Source organism: Anguilla anguilla, chromosome 11, assembly GCF_013347855.1.
Source record: "Anguilla anguilla isolate fAngAng1 chromosome 11, fAngAng1.pri, whole genome shotgun sequence".
Lineage (NCBI taxonomy): Eukaryota > Metazoa > Chordata > Actinopteri > Anguilliformes > Anguillidae > Anguilla > Anguilla anguilla.
The window spans coordinates 595,466-621,913 of NC_049211.1; the positions used below are offsets into that span (position 1 = coordinate 595,466).

The following is a 26,448-nucleotide window of genomic DNA, read 5'->3' on the forward strand; positions in this document are numbered from 1 at the left end:
ACACTGAGGACTCCTGCTCTGTTCATCACAAACAGAACTGAAGGCTCAGACAGGAAGCTCAAACAATACCATGACAACAAAGACACCCCCCCCCCACCCCCAACAAAAAAAACAAGTCTACCAGTCAAGCACTGGCCATTCCACACGTTCCTGAAACATGCCTGAAAACAAACCCTTCTTCCCATGGCAGCGTTCACACGACTCAGTGCATTACAATCCCGGGGATTTCTCTCTTTATTTATTTTTTTAAAATTCAGTTTGATTTGGATTTTTCAGGCTGCCTGCGTTCCTGCTCAACGTGAATACGGATTTTTAAAATATGAAAAGTGTTAATCACTATGGTTACAATATCACAGCTTTGCCAACAAGGGGTCCAATTAACTCTAATCACAAATCTGCCTCCGAGAGTGTGTGTGTGGTGTGGTGCGTGTGTGTGTGTGTGTGTGTGCGTGTGCTTGTATGTCTCTAATTTCAGTTCTGTTTCAATTAATTTCAAAGAAGTTAAGAAGACAGAAAGAGTACTGTTAGGCAAGTCTTGAGACATAAGAAAATAAAAAAGACAGAAAATAAAATAAAATAAAAAACCAAACCCCCTCCCACCCAACCCAAAAACAGAAAACCTAAAAGCGTGGGGGTGTTCATCTCCTGATCACCAGGGGGAGACCCGATCAACAGTTCCACAGTCAGGGGTCACCAGGTACCCCCCCAAACCCCCAACGCCCCCGCCACTCCCAACACCCCATCGCCCCACTCCGGCTCAGTCCCGGGAAGCCCAGTGCATTATGGGGGCACGTACGGGGGGGGGGACCTGTAGGGGGTCATGTTCTTGGGGCGCGAGCCCTTCCCCTCCAGCGGGGTGAGAAAGGGCGGGGGGGGCTGGTAGGGGGGCGCATTGGGGTCCTCGTCCCGCAGCCCGGAGTATTCCCCCAGCAGCCCCTGGTTGAGGGGCGTGGTCTCTGGGCTGGCGGCGTTGGGGTACTCGGGCGGGGGCAGGGGGGGCTTCTCCTCCTGCAGAATGAGGGGCACGCTGGAGGAGGGGGGCGCTTTGGGGTCGTCCAGCTCGTCGGCGAAGATGATGGGCACGCCCTTCTTGATGAAGGTGGCCTGGTCCTCCACCGTCAGCTTGCCCCGCCTCTTCTTGCGGTAGCAGATCATGGCGATGACGCCCGCGATCAGCAAGATGGCCGCCACCACCACGGCGGGGATGACCGTGTGCAGGTACACGTCGTCGGCGCTCTGGCGGCCGGGCGCGGCCGAGGGCGTGGGCGGGGGCGGCGGGGGCGGGGGGGCCAGGTCGGCCGGCGGGACGAAGGAGAAGCTGCGGCAGCTCCCGGCGCCGCTCACGCGCACGTCGATGGGGTGGAAGTCGGGCTCCATGGCGTTGGCGAAGGCGGCAGTGGGCCGGCCGCTGGGCTCGGCCAGGCGGCGGCTCAGGCTCAGGGCCTGCTCCCGGGGGCAGGGGCTGGCCGGCAGGCTGCTATTGGTCCACTCCACCAGGATGGAGCCGCGGCTGATGTTGCGTAGCGACAGGGCGCTGCAGTTCCGGTCCCCCAGCGCCAGCGCCAGCCTCTTCACCAGCGCGATCTTCCGCTGCACGTTGGCCGTGACGGTCTGCGGGTCGCCCTGGAAACGGGCGGCGAACAGCACGGGGGCGTGGTCGGCGGAGGGGTGGCGGCGCACGCGCACCTCGAAGGCGTCGCTGGCGCTGCGCCCGCCCTTGTCCGTGGCCTGCAGGAAGCACTCGTGCGTGCCCTCGTGCCCAGGCTCCGGCAGGCCGAACAGCAGCTGGCTGCTGCTGTTAAACTGGATCCAGGACCCCTCCGCCCCGCCCGCGCCCGCGTCCCCGCCCGCGCCGCCCTCCCCCTCCCCCTCCCCGCCCTGCTTCAGCCGCAGAGTCAGGCGCAGGTGGTCCGTGGGCCCGTCCTCCCGGTCGTAGAAGGTGTCGGACGGGATCTTCACCTCGAAGTAGCTGCCCACCCACACGCTCACCTGGTCGATGGGGTTGCGCAGGTCGGGCTTCTGGTTCTGACCCGGGACCGGGGGCGTGGCCGTGCGCTTGGGCGGTCGGGGGGTGGTGCTTTTGGGCTCCCGGCTCGCGGGGGGAGGCGGGGTGGAGGTCTTGGGCTTGCGGGGCTTCTTGGTGGGGCTGGTTTTGGGCCTGCGGGTGGTGGAGGGGGGGGTCGGGGAGGCGGTGGCCTCCACGTAGACGGGGCGGGTGGCGGTGGGCTGGACGGGGGGGGTGCTGGTGGAGTCCAGCACGCGCGTGGGCTGGGGGGGGCCCAGCGTGGGGGTGTGGGCCACAGGGGCCGGCAGGCGGATGGTGGGCTTCATGGGCAGCGGGATAGGCTCGCGCGCGAGGGGGGCGGTGTGCTCGGTGCTGGGCGCGATGTGGGGCGAGGTGGGGGTGGGCACGATGCGCAGGGGGGGCTCAGGGTGGGCGCTGGGCGGGAGCAGGGAGGGCAGCGGGGTGGGGGTGTTGTACAGCTGCCGGCGTGCCCGCTTGGCGGCGTGGGGCTTCTTGTTGGCGATGTGCCAGCCCACCACGGGGTGGCCCAGCACGGCCGACATGGCACCCTCCTTGGCGGGACGCTGCACCCCGCTGAGGTCGGGCACCTGGCCCGGCTCCAGCGCGCACCCCAGCCGCCAGGACAGCAGCGCCCCGGTCTCCACCACCTTCTTGGCGTTGCCGGGGCCGGCCATGAAGGCGGACATGTCGAAGAGGCGGTTGTTGACGACGGGCTGGAGGCGCATGCGCTGCAGCGGGACGGCGGAGAAGCGCTGCATGCGTCGCATTAGCTCCACGCGCTGCAGCGCGCTCAGCTTGGTCAGGTCCGCGTCCAGGATCACCGTCAGCACCGTCACCGGCTCCTCGCCGCTGCACCAGAAGGGCGGGGCCTCCGCAGCGGGGGCGGGGCCGTCCGCGTGCTCCTCGGGGTGCACCTCGATGGAGAACACGTCGGGGCTGGGGGGCGCCCGGGACCCATCGCCATCGGCAACAGAGACGGAGATGTAGTGGTTCCCCCGGTCGGCCTCTAGAGGGAGCCCCTGCAGGACCCCACTCACAGGGTCCCAGTGCAGCCAGGAGGGCAGAGAGGCCTTTCCTGCTTCAGTCACCTGCACAAGGAACAAGCACCGGGTCAGCAGAACCACTACCCCACAGCAAGCACAACTCACACAGGACCCCTATACCACAGCATACACAACTCATACCCCACAGCATACACAACTCACACAGGACCCCTATACCACAGCATACACAACTCACACAGGACCCCTATACCACAGCATACACAACTCACACACAACTCACACAGGACCCCTACACCACAGCATACACAACTCACACAGGACCCCTACACCACAGCATACACAACTCATACCCCACAGCATACACAACTCACACAGGACCCCTACCCCACAGCAAACACAACTCACACAGGACCCCTACACCACAGCATACACAACTCACACAGGACCCCTACACCACAGCATCCACAACTCACACAGGACCCCTATACCACAGCATACACAACCCATACCCCACAGCATACACAACTCACACAGGACCCCTATACCACAGCATACACAACTCATACCCCACAGCATACACAACTCACACAGGACCCCTACCCCACAGCATACACAACTCATACCCCACAGCATACACAACTCACACAGGACCCCTATACCACAGCATACACAACCCATACCCCACAGCATACACAACTCACACAGGACCCCTATACCACAGCAAACACAACTCATACCCCACAGCATACACAACTCACACAGGACCCCTATACCACAGCATACACAACTCATACCCCACAGCATACACAACTCATACAGGACCCCTATACCACAGCATACACAACTCACATAGGACCCATATACCACAGCATACACAACTCATACCCCACAGCATACACAACTCATACAGGACCCCTACCCCACAGCATACAACTCACACAGGACCCCTACACCACACACAGAACTCACAAAGAACAACTAAACCACATCACACAGAACTCATACAGGACCCCTATACCACAGCATACACAACTCATACCCCACAGCATACACAACTCACATAGGACCCATATACCACAGCATACACAACTCATACCCCACAGCATACACAACTCATACAGGACCCCTACCCCACAGCAAACAACTCACACAGGACCCCTACACCACACACACAACTCACAAAGAACAACTAAACCAAATCACACAGAAGCACTAAATTAAAAACAGTGGGAAAAGGCGTTTAACCCAGATCAGGATATGTCTATGTACACGCAGAGCTGCATTTCATAAGAACAGTAGAGTCTCACATGATCTACAGGACGTTCAGATCCAGTGGCACTCATCGTCACAGTAACGACCGTAAACAAAGCACGTGTCACGTCACATGCAGGGCTTAAACATTCCACATCCCGTGTAGACGGAACATACAACACGCGTGAAATCCTGATGCCAGTGAGGAATCAGACACTAACAGGGGCATACCGGGTGGGGAACAGAACCAGAATCCGCTAGGTTGCAGTTTTGAGTTTCAAGTGGGGCACTGCCATTATAGCCTTGAACAAGGCACTTAACCTGGATCGCTAGAGAAAATATCCAGCACGTATAACGTATAAGTGAAAGCGCATCAACGTGTTTGATGAAGGAAGAAAATTTAAACCATGACAAAGGACAAAAACAAGGCCTGCCATGCAAGATTAGCTCTTCCCCTTCGCTAAACAAAAACCAAACTTAAAATGTTTTCTGTCATTCCTTTTTCACACGTTTATTACCACGCAAGATTACTATCATACGTACCAGGCAAGCTTGGAATAAACTATATTTGCTCAAATAAGAACTATGTGGGGTCACTTACCGAGAGCTTGGTACCGATAGTGATTATTTTCATATTAAGGTCAGGTAATACTGGTCTAAACACTGTCTCACAAAACGCAGCACTGAACACTGTCTGTTACACTGAACACAGTGGTGTTTGGCTTAGCTGAACACCGTGTCCTGTGGCTTAGCTGAACACAGTGTCCTGTGGCTTAGCTGAACACCGTGTCCTGTGGCTTAGCTGAACACTGTGTCCTGTGGTTTAGCTGAACACAGTGTCCTGTGGCTTAGCTGAACACCGTGCCCAGTGGCTCAGCTGAACACGCTGTCCCTCTGGCTCTGCACATGTGCAGACACGCATCACACTCCCTCCGTTCCCACCTCTCTGACGCGCGGAGCGCAGCTTAGCGACCGTCTCCGGGTGTGACAGCAGCATCATCCCCCTCCCCTTCTGACCATAATCTTCCCACAACAATGACCCAGCGTCACCCCTCACTACTCAAAACCATTGCCTAGCAACACATCAACGCCACCTGCCACTCCACGATCGATAAGGACTTGAATTCCTGTGGATGTTTGTTTTCTTTTGTGTTCTGTGTTGTAAGGCTCGGTGCCATATATTGCTTATAGCCCATACACTTCAGTTTGTAATACACATTTATTTATAATATACATATCCTTCATAAAACTAAACACATATAGTTTATCTAATATAAGCAACATGATCCATCACAACAACATACTGAGTAAATCAGTACACTAAACTACAGTAACCAGTAGACTCACTGAATCGAGTGTGCTGGTATAAAGTTACTGTGTTCATCATCGGTCACTGCTAAAATACAACAAAATACCCTGTGGATTAAAGGGACACTGAGCGGGGAGGTGGTGGTGATGGTGAAACTGAGTGAGGAGGTGGTGATGGGGACACTGAATGAGGAGGTGGTGGTGATGGGGACACAGTGAGGAGGTGGTGGTGATGGGGACACAGTGAGGAGGTGGTGGTGATGGGGACACTGTGAGAGAGGAGGTGGTGATGGGGACACTGTGAGGAGGTGGTGGTGATGGGGATACTGTGAGTGAGGAGGTGGTGATGGGGACACTGTGAGGAGGTGGTGGTGATGGGGATACTGTCAGTGAGGAGGTGGTGATGGGGACACTGTGAGTGAGGAGGTGGTGATGGGAACACTGTGAGGAGGTGGTGGTGATGGGGACACTGAGTGAGGTGGTGGTGATGGGGACACTGTGAGGAGGTGGTGGTGATGGGGATACTGTGAGTGAGGAGGAGACAGCAGCTCCAGTGCATATAGAGCCTTTCAGCCAGTGGAACAGAGTGGAGAAACAGAGTCACTGGGGCTCCGTATGACAGTGCACCTTGGGCAGGATTTAGTGCATCCCACCACATGAGCAAAAGCAGCGAAAACAGCCGCGTCCTCAGCTTCCCAGTGCAATCAGCACGAGATGTTCATTTTGCCTTTAATAATTCATTCCTGGCCAATTAATAATTTAGCACAAACATTCCCTTGATAGATCATTAACTGCTTAACATGAGGAACGTACTGCTGGGGTCTGCCGCTACCCCCCCCCCCCCCCAAACCCCCCGCAGTTCACACCCCCAACTGCCCAATCCAAACCCCCCACCGCCTAACTCAACCCAAACCCCCATCCCCCAAATCAAAGCACCCAACCCAAACCCCCACCCACCCCCTAGTTCTCTTCTTTCTTCTTCATCTGCGCTTTCTTCTTGAAACTAGCAGTAGGCTATGATGCTTCTAACGCCAGGGCAACCGCATCAGGACCACTGCTGAGCGGCATTCTCACACCTCTTCCCTTCTGAAGGACCCCTGCTATGGTGACATCACTGCTGTTAGGCACACAGAACAGCAGACACACTCCTCTCTCCCCCTCCCTCCCGCCCTCTCCTGTCTGTGCCCCCTCCCTTCCTGTTTATCCTCTCTCTCCCTCGCTCGCTCACACGTGCACGCAGCCCATTCCTGTGGTCAAGCAGTCGCAGCGAATGCTGAATTTAATCTCTCTCATACTCATATTTCACCAAGCAGAACTGCCACTGAGATTCTTATTATTCTTATTAAAACAGGAATCCAAAACCAGACCATCCCCCATTTCCCCCTTCAAGGAAGAGCGTGTATGACCTCATAAACATGAGCAGCGACATCATACACTCCCAGAACCGACCGCCTGTGTCCACCTGCTGTAAATCGCACAGCTAAAGGCAGCAGCAAAGACAGAAAGGTAAGTAATGAAGACAAAGAGAAGGCTGAAATACAGGAAGAGTAGAGAGCTCCTGACAGTGTGACACAGAACTACAGAGCAGCTCACTGGACATCTACAGGCAGGACACTTACTTTAGAGATGAGAACTACATTTACCAGCATGCCCCTGTCCTATAAAAAAATCCAGAAGAACAATATGTTCCCTCCAGTGGCAGGGAACAAAACCTCAGGACGGAGGGGACATAAGACTCTGCTAAACACACACTGCGGCTGTGCTGATCACACACACACACACACACACACATATACACGCACGGACACGGACACACAAACAGATGCAAGCACGCATGCACAGAGACACAGAGACACAGAGACACAGAGACACAGAGACACAGACACACAGACACACAGACACACAGACACACACAGCCGAGGGCAGCTGGTAACACGTGGGACCCCAGCATACTCATTGGGGGGTCACATTTAGGATACATGGTCGACTTCAACCCACCTACCACAACTCCAGCACACCAGAGGCCCAACCCCACCCCATCCCACCCCATCCCACCCCACCCCGTCCAGCCCCGCCCAGTTGCCATTGAGCGTTGCAAGCTTAGGTTTAGGATAATTAATAATTTAATTAAATAATACTGAAATCTGGCCCTGAGGGGCAGTAGTGCTGCTGGTATGCATTCCTCCCCTCCAATCAGGGACTGACTTACACCTGGCGCAGCAGGTGAGTGTGAGCTCTGGCCAATCAGTGACGTCGCTGAACTACAAACAGAAAAGCAGCAGCACTACTGACCCTGAGGGCCAGATTGGAATGGCCCTGTTCTACAATGTGTAACAATTAACTGAACAATGAATCAATCCTGACTAATCACCTTCAGCGTAGCTAACTCGAATGAGGTGAATGTTTCCCAAAAGCTGATACACACTGATACTTCAAACCATGAATCAATAGCCAATTAACAGCTCAATCAAAGTTAATTAATGAAGGCCTGAGCAGGGACAGGGCTGTGTGGGAGGGAGATGGGACTGAGCTTTAAATGCTTCCCATCAACTCACATTCACACCACAGCTCCACTCAGATCGGGGAGTGCGTCCGGACTCCTACTGCTGGGGTACCAAACAAGGGAGGGGGAGGGGGGGGGAGATCTTAAGGGGGGTGACTGAGAGCGCTACACACCTCCACACAGCACTGAGCTCCACAGGCCAGGCCCACTCACCCACACCTGCAGGCCACGCCCACTCACCCACACCTGCAGGCCACGCCCACTCACCCACACCTGCAGGCCACACCCACCCACACCTGCAGGCCACGCCCACTCACCCACACTCGCAGGCCACGCCCACTCACCCACACTCGCAGGCCACGCCCACACCTGTCACTCACCTTCAGCGTGCTGCCGCCGGTGGGTGTCTCCATCGGCACCTTCAGCTGGAACACCTGACCCACCACCGCCGAGGAGTCTGGGATACCGGCGGGCGGGGCCGTCCCCATCAGAGCCGCCGCCTCCTGGACGTCCGTAAGCATGGAAGAGTGCATGGAGGCCTCCAGCAGTGCCCCCCCCTCCGCCCGCCCCCCCCGCACCCCCACCGTGGCCGCCAGCAGCCCCAGCAGCAGCACGCCGGCTCCGCCCCGCCCCCCCGCACTCCCTCTCCGCCGGTCCGCCGCCATCGCGCACTCTCCCTCTCAGGACACGCGCCGCAGGACCAGCATGCACCTCTCCCGCCAAGGATCCTGGGTCAGCGTTAGTCCCTCCTCGTCCTCGTCCTCTTCCTCCTGCTCTCTCTCTCGCTCTCGCTCTCTCTCTGTTCAGGTTCCTCAGCAGAGCAGAAGCTCCATCCTCAGCCAGCTGCTCTCCAGTCTGAAGTAAAAAAAGAAGAGTCATTATAATATAACCCAACCAGCTCATACTATAACCCAACCAGCTCACAATATAACCCAACTAGCTCATACAAAAACCCAACCAGATCATACTAGAACCCAACCAGCTCATACAATGACCCAACAGGCTCATACAATAACAAAACCAGCTCATACAATAACCCAACCAGCTCATACAATAACCCAACCAGCTTGTACAATAACTCAACCAGCTCATATAAAAAACTCAACCAGCTCGTACAATAACCCACCAGCTTGTACAATAACCCAAATAACTCATACAATAACCCAACCAGCTTGTACAACATTAGCCAGCATTAGCCACCATCAGTGCTAGCCAGGATTAGCCAGCACTGACCAGCATTAGCCACTGTCAGTGCTAGCCAGCATTAGCTACCGTCAGTGCTAGCCAGGATTAGCCAGCACTGACCAGCATTAGCCACCGTCAGTGCTAGCCAGGATTAGCCAGCACTGACAAGTTACTCAGCACAAGCCTCTGTTAGCCAGCACTAGTGCGCATTAGCCAGCACTATGCAGAAATAGCCAGCGCTAGCAAAAATCACCACACAGAAGCGCTACAGCAGCCTTCTCTTTCACTTTTTATCGAATATGGCAGCATTACCTCCAAGCGCCGCACTTTCAATTACTTTAATTACACCCGAGAGGTCGGGCAGCTTCAAGCCATCCTGATTCTGACAGAGAGATCAAAGATCTGCACTTTAACTTTCAAACCAATTTCTTTTCCAATTAGAAGTTAATTAGAGAATGCAAAGTCCAGAGGTGTAGCTGCTCAATGAGATGCAAATGTGTAAATGAAGAGGAAGCAGCTGCTGAAAGCTACGCTAGCACAGCTAGCTCGTTCATGCTCACCACTTGCGGGAAAAAAAGAAAAAGTTTCAGGACACTCTACAGGTGTCTTTACAGCAAATACAGGTTATTTCCCACATAACCTCGCCCTCATTTGGGATAAACAGGCAGCTGCTACAGATAAGCAGTACTGTTCCCGTCACTGTTAAGATGATTGGGGGGGGGGGGGGGGGGGGGGGGACTCCGGGTTCATGGATCTCATGATGTGCAGTCTGTGAGCCAATCACAGCAGACATTCCAGACGGCACTGGCAGTCTGAGATCAGCCAGCGACAGACAACAGCCTATCGCTCAGCCCATTCAGGGCTCTCTCTCTCTCAGCGCTAACGCTCAGCACATTCAGGGCTCTCTCTCTCAGCGCTAACGCTCAGCCCATTCAGGGCTCTCTCTCTCAGCGCTAACGCTCAGCCCATTCAGGGCTCTCTCTCTCTCTCTCTCTCAGCGCTAACGCTCAGCACATTCAGGGCTCTCTCTCTCTCAGCGCTAACGCTCAGCACATTCAGGGCTCTCTCTCTCAGCGCTAACGCTCAGCACATTCAGGGCTCTCTCTCTCTCTCTCTCTCTCTCTCAGCGCTAACGCTCAGCACATTCAGGGCTCTCTCTCTCTCAGCGCTAACGCTCAGCACATTCAGGGCTCTCTCTCTCAGCGCTAACGCTCAGCCCATTCAGGGCTCTCTCTCTCTCTCTCTCTCTCTCAGCGCTAACGCTCAGCACATTCAGGGCTCTCTCTCTCTCTCCCTCTCTCTCAGCGCTAACGCTCAGCACATTCAGGGCTCTCTCTCTCTCTCCCTCTCTCTCAGCGCTAACGCTCAGCCCATTCAGGGCTCTCTCTCTCTCTCTCTCAGCGCTAACGCTCAGCACATTCAGGGCTCTCTCTCTCAGCGCTAACGCTCAGCACATTCAGGACTCTCTCTCTCAGCGCTAACGCTCAGCCCATTCAGGGCTCTCTCTCTCAGCGCTAACGCTCAGCACATTCAGGGCTCTCTCTCTCTCAGCGCTAATGCTCAGCACATTCAGGGCTCTCTCTCTCAGCGCTAACGCTCAGCACATTCAGGGCTCTCTCTCTCTCTCTCTCAGCGCTAACGCTCAGCCCATTCAGGGCTCTCGCTCTCAGCGCTAACGCTCAGCACATTCAGGGCTCTCTCTCTCTCTCTCTCAGCGCTAACGCTCAGCACATTCAGGGCTCTCTCTCTCAGCGCTAACGCTCAGCACATTCAGGGCTCTCTCTCTCTCAGCGCTAACGCTCAGCACATTCAGGGCGCTCTCTCTCTCTCAGCGCTAACGCTCAGCCCATTCAGGGCTCTCTCTCTCTCAGCGCTAACGCTCAGCCCATTCAGGGCTCTCTCTCTCTCTCTCTCTCTCTCTCAGCGCTAACGCTCAGCCCATTCAGGACTCTCTCTCTCAGCGCTAACGCTCAGCACATTCAGGGCTCTCTCTCAGCGCTAACGCTCAGCACATTCAGGGCTCTCTCTCTCTCAGCGCTAACGCTCAGCACATTCAGGGCTCTCTCTCTCTCAGCGCTAACGCTCAGCACATTCAGGGCTCTCTCTCTCAGCGCTAACGCTCAGCACATTCAGGGCTCTCTCTCTCAGCGCTAACGCTCAGCACATTCAGGGCTCTCTCTCTCAGCGCTAACGCTCAGCACATTCAGGGCTCTCTCTCTCAGCGCTAACGCTCAGCACATTCAGGGCTCTCTCTCTCTCTCTCTCAGCGCTAACGCTCAGCACATTCAGGGCTCTCTCTCTCTCTCAGCGCTAACGCTCAGCCCATTCAGGGCTCTCTCTCAGCGCTAACGCTCAGCCCATTCAGGGCTCTCTCTCTCAGCGCTAACGCTCAGCACATTCAGGGCTCTCTCTCTCTCTCAGCGCTAACGCTCAGCACATTCAGGGCTCTCTCTCTCAGCGCTAACGCTCAGCCCATTCAGGGCTCTCTCTCTCTCTCTCTCTCTCTCTCTCTCAGCGCTAACGCTCAGCACATTCAGGGCTCTCTCTCTCAGCGCTAACGCTCAGCACATTCAGGGCTCTCTCTCTCAGCGCTGGGGTACACAGCACCGCGGGGCTCAGCTCAGAAATGTGCATATAAACACATCTAACTGCCGAGTGTCTGTGTGACCAGTGCCCGGTCTCCATGGAGATCCCTCCATCTCCATCCCTCCTTCTCCATCTCCCACTCTCCATCCCTTTGTTTCCATCCTTCCGACTCCATCCCCCACTCTCCATCCCTCCATCTTCATCCCTCCGACTCCATCCCCCACTCTCCATCCCTCCATCTCCATCCCCAATCTCCATTCCTCCATTTCCATCCCCCACTCTCCATTCCTCCATTTCCATTCCTCCATCTCCATCCCCCACTCTCCATTCCTCCATCTCCATCTCCCATTCTCCATCCCTCCAACTCCATTGCTCCATCTCCATCCCTCCATCTCCATTCCTCACTCTCCATCCCTCCATCACAATCCCTCACTCTCCATCCCTCCATCTCCCACTCTCCATCCCTCACTCTCTCAGCTCTCCCCCAGTCAGAACAGAGCAAAGGGGCAGACTGAACACCCCTCAAAAAACACTTAGTTTCAGATGCGTCAGTCACGTCAGTCTCACTGGGGAGTGCCCCCCCCCCCTCCATGGGTCACACTGATTTCCTCAAACAGAGGCTTGCTTCCTGTACTAAAGACAGTGTAATTACACCACTGCGGTGCAGGAAAACGGGGGGTGGGGGGGGGTGAGAGGAGAATATAATTACCCCACCCCCCGCCCGCACATATTCTGTACACAATGAATACACTTCACTAAAATTAGAAACCCGGCTCTTTTTAAAACTCTGCAGGGCACTGATTAAGGGGGTTGTGCTCCCCAGCCTGACACCCCCAGGTTTGCATGCAGATGGGAGTGTGAGTCAGGGTCCCCCCCCACCCCTCCTCTCCCACCCCCGCCGGGGGGCCACACTGTAAGCTTTATAAAGCACAGTGACTCACCCCCGTCAGCACAGAGATTTACCCTCAGAGGCATCAATGCAACAGCTTTCAAAAAGCACACACGAGCGTTAATGCACACACACACACACACACACACACGCGCACATGCACATGCTCACACACACACACTTACATACACGCACTCACACAAAAACCCACAGGTGTACAAACATGCAAACACACAGGCACACAACATCATAAACCCACCTGCGGAGATTTAAACATCACCACAGGGTTTACTTCATAAAAACCAGAGGCCCAGTTCCCACAGGACGGGACAGTTACTGACACACAGGCCCACAGGACGGCACAGTTACTGACGCACAGGCCCACAGCTTCACACAGTTACTGACACACAGGCCCACAGGACGGGACATTTACTGACACACAGGCCCACAGCTTCACAGTTACTGACACACAGGCACAGTTACTGACGCACAGGCGCACAGCTTCACACAGTTACAGACGCACAGGCCCACAGCTTCACACAGTTACTGGCGCACAGGCCTACAGGACGGGACAGTTACTGACGCACAAGCACAGTTACTGACGTACAGGCCCACAGCTTCACACAGTTACTGACGCACAGGCCCACAGCTTCACACAGTTACTGACGCACAGGCCCACAGCTTCACACAGTTACTGAAGGCCAGCCTGTTCTCCACTGACTCTCTCAACAAGAGCTACAGTAACGGGCAAAATAAAAGCCATCGCTCACAAAGCCACTATTTTTAACAGCACAGGTCAATCTCAGCAGTGACCTTCAGCACAGCCGTACGCTGCCTGGGAGAGAAATATGGATTCCATTTCCTACAGGCTGTTACAGGCGTGTTCATTTCACATACAATGAAGCATGAGAGCGCACGTCTCAGGCAAGGACGCAGATCTCCCTTCAGCGGCGTAGGGGACAAAAACAAGATATTTTCTTTAGGATTTAATGAGTGGGGACACTGACAGTATCAACCAGTACAACATGATAACACTGGGGGAAATAACTGATGTCCCCCAAGTTCCCCCCAGGATCCAGGTACATGGTCCCAGGGGCACACAGGATGTTGGTGTGCATGCGTAGCAGCAAGGCGGGGCTGTAGTTCTGCTTCCTGAACTCCAAGAGGGGCAGAGCCATGATGTCTTATAGCTCTATTGATGTGATTGGTTGATGCGAGTGATTGACAGAATATGATGACTCTCCTGTAGTCCTGGGGAACAGGACAGGACCTGCATTCTTATTGGCTAAGGTTTTGCCAGGGAAACGCCTAAACTGCTAGAGGTCATGTCTGTCAGTCTATCAGCGGAACACACAGTAATGAAGAATTACCACAACTCACGCAGAAGAGAGGGGGTGTCCCCAGGTCCCCAGCCCTGTAAAAAACAGAAACTACAGGGCGAAACTGACCAACCTCTCTCTGCATCCTGCCTCTACTGTAAATCTCTGTGCGTTTACTGTAAATCTCTGTGCCTCTACCGTAAACCTGTGCCTCTACTGTAAATCTCTGTGCCTCTACTATGAATCTCTGTGCTTCTATTGTAAATCTCTGTGCCTCTACTGTAAACTTGTGCCTCTACTGTAAATCTCTGAGCCTCTACTGTAAATCTCTGTCCCTCTACTGTAAAACTCTGTCCCTCTACTGTAAATCTGAGCCTCTACTGTAAATCTCTGTCCCTCTACTGTAAATCTCTCTGCGTCTACTATAAATCTCTGCCTCTACTGTAAATCTCTCTGCGTCTACTATAAATCTCTGCCTCTACTGTAAACCTGTGCCTCTACTGTAAATCTCTGTCCCTCTACTGTAAACCTGTGCCTCTACTGTAAATCTCTGCCTCTACTGTAAACCTGTGCCTCTAATGAGGCTGTCAACATCACCATCAAATTTAGTTTGAATTTAACGGTCTGGTGTTATGAATTTGAATGTATTTGAACATCATTTGCATAAATATGGATATTGTATGGTACAATATGTAAAATACACAGTGACACTCTAACATAGGCCTAAGTGTTATCATCCACAAGAGTGTATTACAATAGGACACGGAAAACATTGTTCAAAATATAATGTTTTTTAGTTATAAATTATGCAGCAGTAGGTCTATACTCAGTGCAGCTCATGCAACAGGGAAATGATCTTACTAATGAAACTGAGCAAGGGCCTGGTGATTAATAAAAGTAAAGACTGTCCCAGGCATGTAACGGGCCATGGCCCGGCCTAATGGCCCTTAGGCGCTGCCATTGGCCTGTTTGTTTTCCTTTCTGTGATGCGATTGGACGTTACGTTAGAGAACCACCCACCGCACGCGAGCTCTGAAGCAGAGCTGCATTCATGGACGAGATTGAGCAGGGCCTAAAGCTGAGATCTGAATTCTCAATATTAAGTTCTACCTAAATAACAAAGGTTTATAAGATATTCAAACAAATATTTTGTTGACAGGCCTAACGTGTAATGTTAAGTCCCTGTGCGTTGAATGTAAAGTCCCTGTGTCATGTCTAAAGTAACTGTCTGTCTGTCTGTCAGGAGGGGTCCCAGTGCAGGATGGGTACAGCCAAATTCACAGCATTGCAGTCTGGAAACTCTTTTTTTTCCTTTTCTTTTTTTTGGGAAATGAGGAACTGCTTCTTTCACACAATTCACTCATTTTGATTGTGAAGCTTTCTGTCATGGGAGTTTTTATATGGTCATTTCCAAAGCAAATGATTTAGTTTTGAGAACATGCAGTTAGAACATGTCCTTCATTAACACTAATTAACTCGTTAACTTAATTCCATTAAGGCTACTGCTCACACCTCAACTCCCAATGAAGTGTAAAGGATCTGGAGCCCATAAAACGCTCAGTATCTCACAGGAAACAGAATGAATGAGATCAAGCGGTGATGTTGGGGTTTACGAGGTGTGGCGCCATGTTGGCGGAAGTGTCCGCTCAGCAGCGGCGGGATTTAGCGGCGATTTAACGAGGCACCACGGCTGAACTGAACACACACACACACACACACACACACACACACACACACACACACACACACACACACACACACACACACACACACACACACACACACTACATACACACAACATACACACAACATACACACACACACTACACACACACACACACACTACATACACACACACACTACATACACACACACACACACACACTACATACACACACACACACTACATACACACACACACACACTACATACACACACACACACTACATACACACACACACACACACACTACATACACACACACGCACTACATGCACACACACACACACTACATACACACACACACACACACACTACATACACACACACACACTACATACACACACACACACTACACACACACACACACACACACTACATACACTACACACACACACACACTACATACACACACTACATACACACACACACACACTACATACACACACTACATACACACACACACACACACACACACTACATACACACACACACACACACTACACACACACACACACTACACACACACACTACATACACACACACACACACACACTACACACACACACTACATACACACACACACACTACACACACACACTACATACACACACACACTACATACACACACACACACACACACACACACACACACACACACACACACCTACACATACACTACATACACACACACACCTACACATACACTACACACACACACACACACACACACACACACCTACACATACACTACACACACACACACACACACACACTACACTACACACACACACCTACACATACACTACATACACACACCTACACATACACTACATACACACACCTACACATACACTACATACACACACACACACACTACACACACACACCTACACATACACTACATACACACACACACACACACACACACACTACACACACACACCTACACATACACTACATACACACTCACACACACACTACATACACACACACACACACACACACTACACACACTACATACACACACACACACTACATACACACACTACACACACACACCTACACATACACTGCATACACACACATACACACACACTACATACACACACACACACACTACACACACACTACACACACACACCTACACATACACTACATACACACACCTACACTACATACACACACCTACACATACACTACATACACATGCACACTACCTACACACACACACTACATGCACACACACACACTACATACACACACTACATGCACACACACACACACACTACATACACACACACACACACACTACATACACACGCACACTACATGCACACACACACTACATGCACACACACACACACTACATACACACACACACTACACACACACACACACACACACACACACACACACATACACTACATACACACGCACACTACCTACACACATGCACACTACCTACATACACACACTACATGCACACACACACACACACACAACATGCACACACACACACTACATGCACACACACACTACATGCACACACACACACACACTACATGCACACATACACACTACATGCACACACACACACACTACATGCACACACACACTACATACACACGCACTACATACACACTACATACACACATACACTACATACACGCGCATGCAAACGCACACGCACACACAAACGCACACTCCGCATACACGCACACACGTACACCCAAACGCACACGCACGCACGCACATGCACACACACGCATGCATACATGCACGCACACGCGCACACACGCACGCACGCACACACTGATTTTGGTTTGATGTCCTCCATTTTGTTCAATGTTAGAGGAAAATATTCCCCAGCGGCCGCCCCAGAATTGTGACCTTTAATAAATGCACTTTATTTTCATAGCAGAGCTCAAAGCCCCGCCCTCTCAACACCATGAGGCCTGCTGCAGGAGCCACACCCACAGATCGATAAGACAGACAGAAACACGGCAAGACCAGTAGTATTTGCACTGATCTAACCTCAGCGCACAGATTAGAGGTGACATTCAATTACACACTGATCTCTCACACACACACACTGCACTGATCTCACACACACACTGCACTGATCTCACACACACACACACACACACTGCACTGATCTCTCACACACACACACTGCACTGATCTCACACACACACACACACACTGCACTGATCTCTCACACACACACACACTGCACTGATCTCTCACACACACACACTGCACTGATCTCTCACACACACACACACACACAGATCTCACACACACACACACACACACACACACACACTGCACTGATCTCACACACACACACTGCACTGATCTCACACACACACACACTGATCTCACACACACACACACTGCACTGATCTCTCACACACACACACACACACACACACACACACACGGCACTAAACCCGCAAGAGCAAGAGAGAGAGAATGAGAGAGAGAGACAGCAAAAACATCTTCAGCAAGAACACAGAACAAAAACCGCAGCTACCCCATTTCCTGTCGTTTCATCTTCTTAAGTTCTCAAAACATCTACAGGTCAAAGGTGGGCATGCTCACTCAGCCTTTCTGATATAGGCATGCTCAGTGAGCCCGTGTGCTCTGGGCGTGCTCAGTGAGCTCGAATGATCTGGGCATGCTCAGTGAGCATGTATGATCTGAGCATGCTCAGTGAGCCCCTCTGATCTGGGCATGCTCAGCGAGCCCGTGTGCTCTGGGGGTGCTCAGTGAGCCCGTGTGATCTGGGCATGCTCAGTGAGCCCGTATGATCTGGGCATGCCCAGTGAGCCCGTATGATCTGGGCATGCCCAGTGAGCCCGTATGATCTGGGCATGCCCAGTGAGCCCGTATGATCTGGGCGTGCCCAGTGAGCCCGTATGATCTGGGCGTGCCCAGTGAGCCCGTGTATGACCTGGGCATGCCCAGTGAGCCCGTGTATGACCTGGGCATGCCCAGTGAGCCCGTGTATGATCTGGGCATGCTCAGTGAGCATGTATGATCTGAGCATGCTCAGTAAGCCCCTCTGATCTGGGCATGCCCAGTGAGCCTGTGCATGATCCAACAGGAGGCCTGGTAAAGTCAATTTAAAAAAGAGTCTGTAAAATTCTGTTTTTTTTTTTTAATGCTAATGCGTGAGGGTCTTTTCAAAGAAATGCTAATTAGTGAGGGTCTCTAATGTAACACTAATGAGCGAGGGTCTTGCTAAATAAATGCTAATTAGTGAGGGTCTCTTTAAATAAATGCCAATCATTAAGAGGCCTTTTAAATAAATGCTAATTAGTACGGGTCTTCTTTAAATAAACGCTAATTACTGAGGGTTTTTTAAAAAAAATAAATGCCCATTAGTGAGGGTCTTTAAAAAAAAAAAGAAAATAAAAAAAGCTTTCAGCAGTGACATGTTTCAGGCCCGCTGTTCAGGTGCTTTTCCAGGCAGAAGCCCATTTAAATCCCTGTGCGTTTCTGTGGTCATTTATTACACACATTATGAGCTGACAGCCCAGACCTCACCCCACACTGGAGAGGGGCTGAACAAACTCACACAGGCAGATCGGAAAAAAGACCGGATAATTACACCACCTCACGCGGTGCCATGTTACCGAACCGGGAGCAGGCCAAACCGGAACCAGGCCGAACCGGGACCAGGCCGAACCGGGACCAGGCCGAACCGGGACCAGGCCGAACCGGGACCAGGCCAAACCGGGACCAGGCCAAACCGGAACCAGGCCAAACCGGAACCAGGCCAAACCGGAACCAGGCAGAATCGAGACCCGGTCGAACCCGGAACCAGGCCAAACTGGAACCAGGCCGAACCGGGAGCAGGCCGAACCAGAACCAGGCCAAACCGGAACCAGGCCGCACAGTGAGCAGGCCGAACCGGGAGCAGATACAAACCGAGCCCACACGCTCTGCATTACACTCACACGGGACAGAATCGGCTTTAAAACTTCAGCCTCACGATGATTGGGGGGAGGGGTGGTCAGCTTGGGAGCAGCTGGCTATGGACTTCAGCCTCAGAACACCCATATCACATGATCAGATTAATTACTGTTTAACACACACAGACAAAATACACCAGTAAATGAGTAATGCAACTCCCATTGTAGCGATATATTTCTATTTCAGTAGAAATGTTTCTGCTGTACTCACACATGTAATCACTACAGGACAGGTAGTCCCTGATTCTGTGCAGCAGGGTTGGGTAACAGTCAGAGGGCTGGGCAGCAGGGTGGGGTAATGGTCAGGGAGTTGGGCAGCAGGGTGGGGTAATGGTCAGGGAGTTGGGCAGCAGGGTGGGGTAATGGTCAGGGAGTTGGTCAGCAGGCTGGGGTAATGGTCAGGGAGTTGGGCAGCAGGCTGGGGTAATGGTCAGGGTGGGGTAATGGTCAGGGAGCTGGGCAGCAGGGTGGGGTAACGGTCAGAGGGCTGGGCAGCAGGGTGGGGTAATGGTCAGGCGGTTGGGCAGCAGGGTGGGGTATTGGTCAGGGAGTTGGGCAGCAGGGTGTGGTAATGGTCAGGCGGTTGGGCAGCAGGCTGGGGTAATGGTCAAGGAGCTGGGCAGCAGGCTGGGGTAATGGTCAGGGTGGGGTAATGGTCAGGGAGCTGGGCAGCAGGGTGGGGTAACGGTCAGAGGGCTGGGCAGCAGGGTGGGGTAATGGTCAGGCGGTTGGGCAGCAGGGTGGGGTATTGGTCAGGGAGTTGGGCAGCAGGGTGTGGTAATGGTCAGGCGGTTGGGCAGCAGGCTGGGGTAATGGTCAAGGAGCTGGGCAGCAGGCTGGGGTAACGGTCAGGGTGGGGTAATCGTCAGGGAGCTGGGCAGCAGGGTGGGGTAATGGTCAGGGTGGGGTAACGGTCAGGGAGCTGGGCAGCAGGGTGGGGTAATGGTCAGGGAGGGGTAATGGTCAGGGAGCTGGGCAGCAGGGTGGGGTAATGGTCAGGGAGCGGGGCAGCAGGGTGGGGTAACGGTCAGGGTGGGGTAATGGTCAGGGAGCGGGGCAGCAGGGTGGGGTAATGGTCAGGGTGGGGTAATGGTCAGGGTGGGGTAACGGTCAGGGAGCGGGGCAGCAGGGTGGGGTAACGGTCAGGGTGGGGTAATGGTCAGGGAGCTGGGCTCGTAACCTAATGGCTGAAGGTTTGATTCCCAGCTTTCTCTGCCGATGTACGCAAGGTGCTGAACCTGCATAGCTCCAGTAAAATAACCAGATCTATCAATGCGTTTGCCAAGTGAAAAATGAGAAAGTTGTGTAAGTTTCTCAAGACAGGAGCATCTGCTAAATGCCTGAAATGTAAATGTAATGGGACAATAACAAAAAGTTTTTTTTAAACACACAAACGACAGAATCATTTTTGTTGGCAGAGTCGAATAAACGATAAAATCATAACCTACTGTCTCAAATTATTGGCTCAAATTAATTACTTGATAAATAGCCTCATTTCGAAAATTGTTTTATAAAAAGCAGTTCCACACTCCCGGTCGTGCTGTAATAGGCTGACTGTATATCAGCTGGGCTGAGATTACCCAGCCTGCGGCTGTGGGCCTATGACCCAATCACAGCCGTGCTGATATAAAGTAAAACAGCACAACCTCCAGTGTGATATCACAGTCTGAATCACAGCCGTGCTGATATACAGTAAAACAGCACAACCTCCAGTGTGATATCACAGTCTGAATCACAGCCGTGCTTATATACAGTAAAACAGCACAACCTCCAGTGTGATATCAGTCTGAATCACAGCCGTGCTTATATACAGTAAAACAGCACAACCTCCAGTGTGATATCAGTCTGAATCACAGCCGTGCTTATATACAGTAAAACAGCACAACCTCCAGTGTGATATCAGTCTGAATTACAGCCGTGCTTATATACAGTAAAACAGCACAACCCCCAGTGCGATATTGTTTAAAATCTGCGCAAGTATAATGAATGTACTGAATCACGTGTGGATACTCACTCGTGTGTGAGATTTTATTTCCAGGTGGAGTTGTGACGCTGTCACAGACTGTGAAAGACGCGTGAAAGCCCAGGCAAAGTTATAATGAAGGGCTTAAGCCGTGGACTGAAGTACCGCTTTTAATTTGTTTGTTTTGTTGTCCAGGGCAACACCTAACATCTATTTGTCCCACAGATTACTTCACTGTTTCAGTTTATTCCTACAGTGTATCACAAATCCTACCCGGAAGACACTAGAACTCATTAAGGCTGAAACTTAGGACTTCTCCACCTGTGTGGAAAAGAAACAGTTTTTATGCACCCAGTGTTTGTCCGCTGGTGGTTAATAAATGACCGGCATGTTTAAGAGCTGTTCTCTCTAATCTCTCCTACATGGGAAAACTACAGCAGGCAAGATGGACTTCATACATTAAATAAAATAAACAAACAACAAATAAATAAACAGCAACATAGGTGGTTAACTTAACTAGTGCAGGTGGAAGGCCAGCACTACAGCTAATGCTAGGTAAGGCAGTGAACCTCCACAGTCAAACGCAGACCATTCAAACTAAAGCTTGCAGCCCTTATCCAGTTTCTAGTGCGTCGTATAAGTCACAGCCCAATAATATATGGTACTGAATTTGAGAGCAGTCCGTTTATTGTTCAAAAAAAGAGATTCTGTGCATACCAATCTTCTCTACGAACCAGGGTTGTCGTTGCCCTCTAGCGGACATAAGTAGAACGGCATCACATGACGTTTGCAGGCTATTCATTTTGTGGCCGTTTACATATTCCAACCACAAATTAGATTTTTTTTTTTTTTTTTTTTTTTTTTTTTAAGGGAACACGTTCGAATTTAATTTTTGGTTCAAAGTGACAGCCATAGATCAATTTATATAAATGAATGAGTTTCTCTTACATTTGTGGAAAAAAATCATTATCATCTACAATGGTGATAGCGCATTCCGCGAGGACAGTCACGGAGCAGAGAGCAAATGAGCATTGATCACGTCTTCAGCCAACACCGTAATCTTACATTCCTGCGTGATCACAAATTATGGATTTCACTTTTCGGTATTCACTTTTCATTGAGTCAAGGCTCTATTCGTTCATTATAAAATGGCAAATTATCTTCAGTGGGATTCAAATGAATCTACACGATACAATCAACCACAATCTGCAAAGCTGAGGTGTTGCGCTTCCACTCAGTCAAGATAAAACAAAACAAAAAAAAATTACAAAATTCATACCGCAAATGTGATAAAATACCTTGATTGAGTGTAGTTATTAAAGTGTGAATTCAAATTTAGTTTGGACAAATATGCCCTACATGAACCGTGCCGTGGCCCAATCACTTGGAATTTAGTTAGAGAGTTTAGAGTGAGAGTTTATTCCAGTAAACTAACCTCACGGCCGCCACACATAGAGCTCCACTTGCGCACGTGCCTCTCCTCACTACAGCAAAAGTCCACTTTCAGTTGCGCAAACCTCCGCGAAAATGGCATCTAACCAAAGTCTGCGTGGTGACCGCCACTGTTCCGAATCCATACGCTCACAACTGCTCTCACAACCATTTCTGCATCGAGTAAATCCACCAAATAGGGTCGTCAGCTCAGCGTTTTAGCCCAAACTTGCCTTATTTTAAAGTTTATAGTGACATGGGGAAATACCTCATAGGAATTACTGAGTCAGTAGGATTTCTCCCCCTTTGACAGGAGGGGTTTCATGCTTCGTGGAAACACCAAACATTATATATTGTGAAGTGCGTCCGAAAGATTTGCATCGGCGTACCCACGCGATGTTGTTTCATTAATTAGTCGTGGATTATATTTCCGGACACAGCCATTAGTCACCAGTAGAATCCGGTTAAAAAGTGTCCATGCAGCCCATAAACGCGCCTATGGGATTGCGACGCAAAGGGAGCGGGTCAGAACATGTCTGTTCTTATACAGTACACTGCAGTGGCATCACTTTAGGGTCGCCTGCAAAACGTTACACAGCCTATTGTACATAGCCTATTGTACAATGTGGTGAATATTTAAATCAAAACAATCCATCTGGCTGGCGAGATTATTCTCAAATGTAGGCATCGGGATGGTTCGGGAGGAAGACCGTAAAATGGGGGAGTTTTATTCTCTAGGGAGAACTGGAGGCTCGGAAGCCGGGCGAGGCGCAGCCGTCACATCAAAATCAACGCCGAATAAAAATGTTCGGATTTAGCCTCAACTTCGTGGATGGAGAGAAAGCATTTAACATTACCAAGTTAGTTAATAATCACGGATTTCTCGTGTCAGTTTACAAACAAAATCGTTTTAAATGAATCCATCTTCTTGCTGCCAACCGTGTGCTGACGGACGGTTCTCCCCCCTCCTTTAACACAAATATTTCCTGCAAGGTTGTTTGCAGGCAAGCGAAATGTCGTGGACCGTCCTAACGCTCGTAACTTTCCAGCTGACTCGCAACATTATTAAAATGCCCAACACATGTCGGGGACATAAAATGATAAATGTTTATGGAGATATAATTGTCCTATGAAGAGAGATGTGCAGCTGACGCTCCAAATTAACGTTGCATTCAAAGCCGAGGTCACCCTGGAAAGGGGTCTATGTTCAATACAAAAGGTCCGCTGTTACACATTAAATGCATTAAATATTAGATAACTACTTACGACGTTCAAAAGTGCCCTCTAATATTACAACCCCATCAAAATAGGAGGCTAACATTATGAGTCGGCAGAAGAGCCGAAAAAATATGCACGGTAGCCTACCTGTGGCTACCGCCAGTCTCTAGAGCTGGTTGATAAATTACAAAGCGAGCACCGGCTGCTGGTCAAAGCTATAAACCTAGCAAAGAGGGAGTTCAGTAGCCTCCAGCACAAATGCGACTAGTTAGCAATGCGTGAATCCTGTGTACTGTAAAACCAGCATGGACAGCCGTTTACCGATTACAGATCACAGCAGCTAACGTTAGCCAAACCCTGCGGAATAACGCAATGTGGGGCCTTAAAAGGCCTTTATCCATTCGCTGGAAATAATAATATGTTTAAAAACCAAGCGCTGGGATGTCTAGACCACTATCAATGTAACTAACAAGCTATAATATATTTTTTAATTGTGTCTAAAAAACTAAGTTCAAGAGCTAACCGAAAGGATTTCGCTTGATTGCAAACCAGTTAGCCAGCTATGTTAGCTAGCCATAGCGACCAGATACACCTGTTCCTGCGAAAGGGGAAAACCTACACACACAAATCCATCCTTACCTTGTTTACGTGAATCCGATTTACATCGTGTTAAATACGCTACACATGCTCAAATTAAGCACCTCTGTTTGTCTTGTTAGGCGTTAAGCACGTTTGTTTTTATCCAAATACGCCGGTGAAGCTGAAATCTAGTTTAGCATCTTCCCCAATGCCGGTGTAGAATTAGCCGTGTTAATGCAGCAGCGCTCGAGCGGCCAAACAGTGAACCCACTCCAGCAAACACGGCGATAAGAAAACCCATTAAAACAACATTTTAGAAATACGACAATTTTACTGACCGTTTAGTGCACACTTTCAGACGCTCCGGTTGCTCCCCGGTGCCATCGCCGTAGATGTGTGTAGCACAGTCAAGGGTAAAGTCAATTTTAACCCGTTCCTTTATCCTTGACCCTCATTACATCGATCCGGCGGCTGGATCAGGTCCCGGCGGTGCTGCCACTGATTACGTACGGCCTTCCAAATAAACAGTGGACCAATGGCGAGAGAAATAAGGGACTACGGTTTAACTAAGCAAAAGCAGTTGTCAATCTTGCATCCACTTTTCCGGTCTTATGACTGAAATGCGGAAGATGAAATGTAAATTAGAATGTAGCCTGCTAGTGTGAAGTAGGATAATAACACGAGAAAGATCAACTTCGGCACCGGCAGCCTAAAGGACTGCTCTGAAGAGGGCAGTTGTTCATTTAAACGACGCCTACCCTACCCCGTCCGAAATGTTTGCTAGGTGAGCGTAGTTCTGTGCGTGCTCCAGCGCTCACCGCGAGGTGTAAATGCCTGGCCGCATCTTACCGGAGCTCTGCCGCGACGCTCCTCCCTCCGCTGCGGCTCTGCCCTGTCCCGTTCTAGCGCTCACCCTCCTCCCTCCCCGCGCCAAGCAGGTTATTTGACACCCGGGGATGATGTGCCCACATAAACTGCCTTTATTCAGGCACCAAAAGTGCATCGCATGACTTTAGCCGATATGCCATATGGAATTAGGTCGAAAGGGAGAGCGCCTTAAATATCATGAGATTGTCTCTCTCTCTCTCTCTCTCTCTCTCTCTCACACACACACACACACACGCAAGCACAAATACACATACACACATTTAGACTACAAAGTACAACACACACTCACATAAACATACGTTTACACAAGCACAAACACACGTTTACACAAGTACAAACCTGCACGCACGCACACACACATGCACGTACACATGCACACACACGCATGCACACACGCACCGCACACACACACATGCACATACACACACCCACACCCCCTTCGAGGATTGTCCAGTCAGTTTCTTCTCTCGTTAGCTCTTGCTTTCGCCAGTTGGGTTTCCACGATCATAACTATTTTTCATGGTGGTGAAATTTTATGAACAATATTGCTGTTACCTTATCTGCATTAGCAATGGACTTACCTACATAGTAGGTGT

At 51.1% G+C, this 26,448-nt stretch overlaps 1 protein-coding gene across 4 annotated transcripts; it reads right to left on the reverse strand.

The window, feature by feature from the left end:
• On the reverse strand, positions 1-26,021 carry LOC118208424 (dystroglycan-like). Of its 4 annotated transcripts, XM_035383089.1 has the most exons (4): positions 25,814-26,017; positions 25,303-25,477; positions 8,473-8,947; positions 1-3,114 (listed from the first exon to the last, which is right to left on the reverse strand). In XM_035383089.1, the coding sequence occupies exons 3-4, from the start codon at positions 8,755-8,757 to the stop codon at positions 781-783; spliced, it is 2,619 nt and encodes an 872-aa protein (XP_035238980.1). In that variant the 5' UTR covers positions 8,758-8,947; positions 25,303-25,477; positions 25,814-26,017; the 3' UTR covers positions 1-780. The 4 variants fall into 4 exon arrangements, with proteins under 4 accessions (XP_035238980.1, XP_035238982.1, XP_035238979.1 ...); XM_035383091.1 differs by lacking the exon at positions 25,303-25,477 and having other exon boundaries at positions 25,814-26,021; XM_035383088.1 differs by lacking the exon at positions 25,814-26,017 and having other exon boundaries at positions 25,303-25,807.
• Between the last annotated feature and the right edge of the window lie 427 nt (positions 26,022-26,448).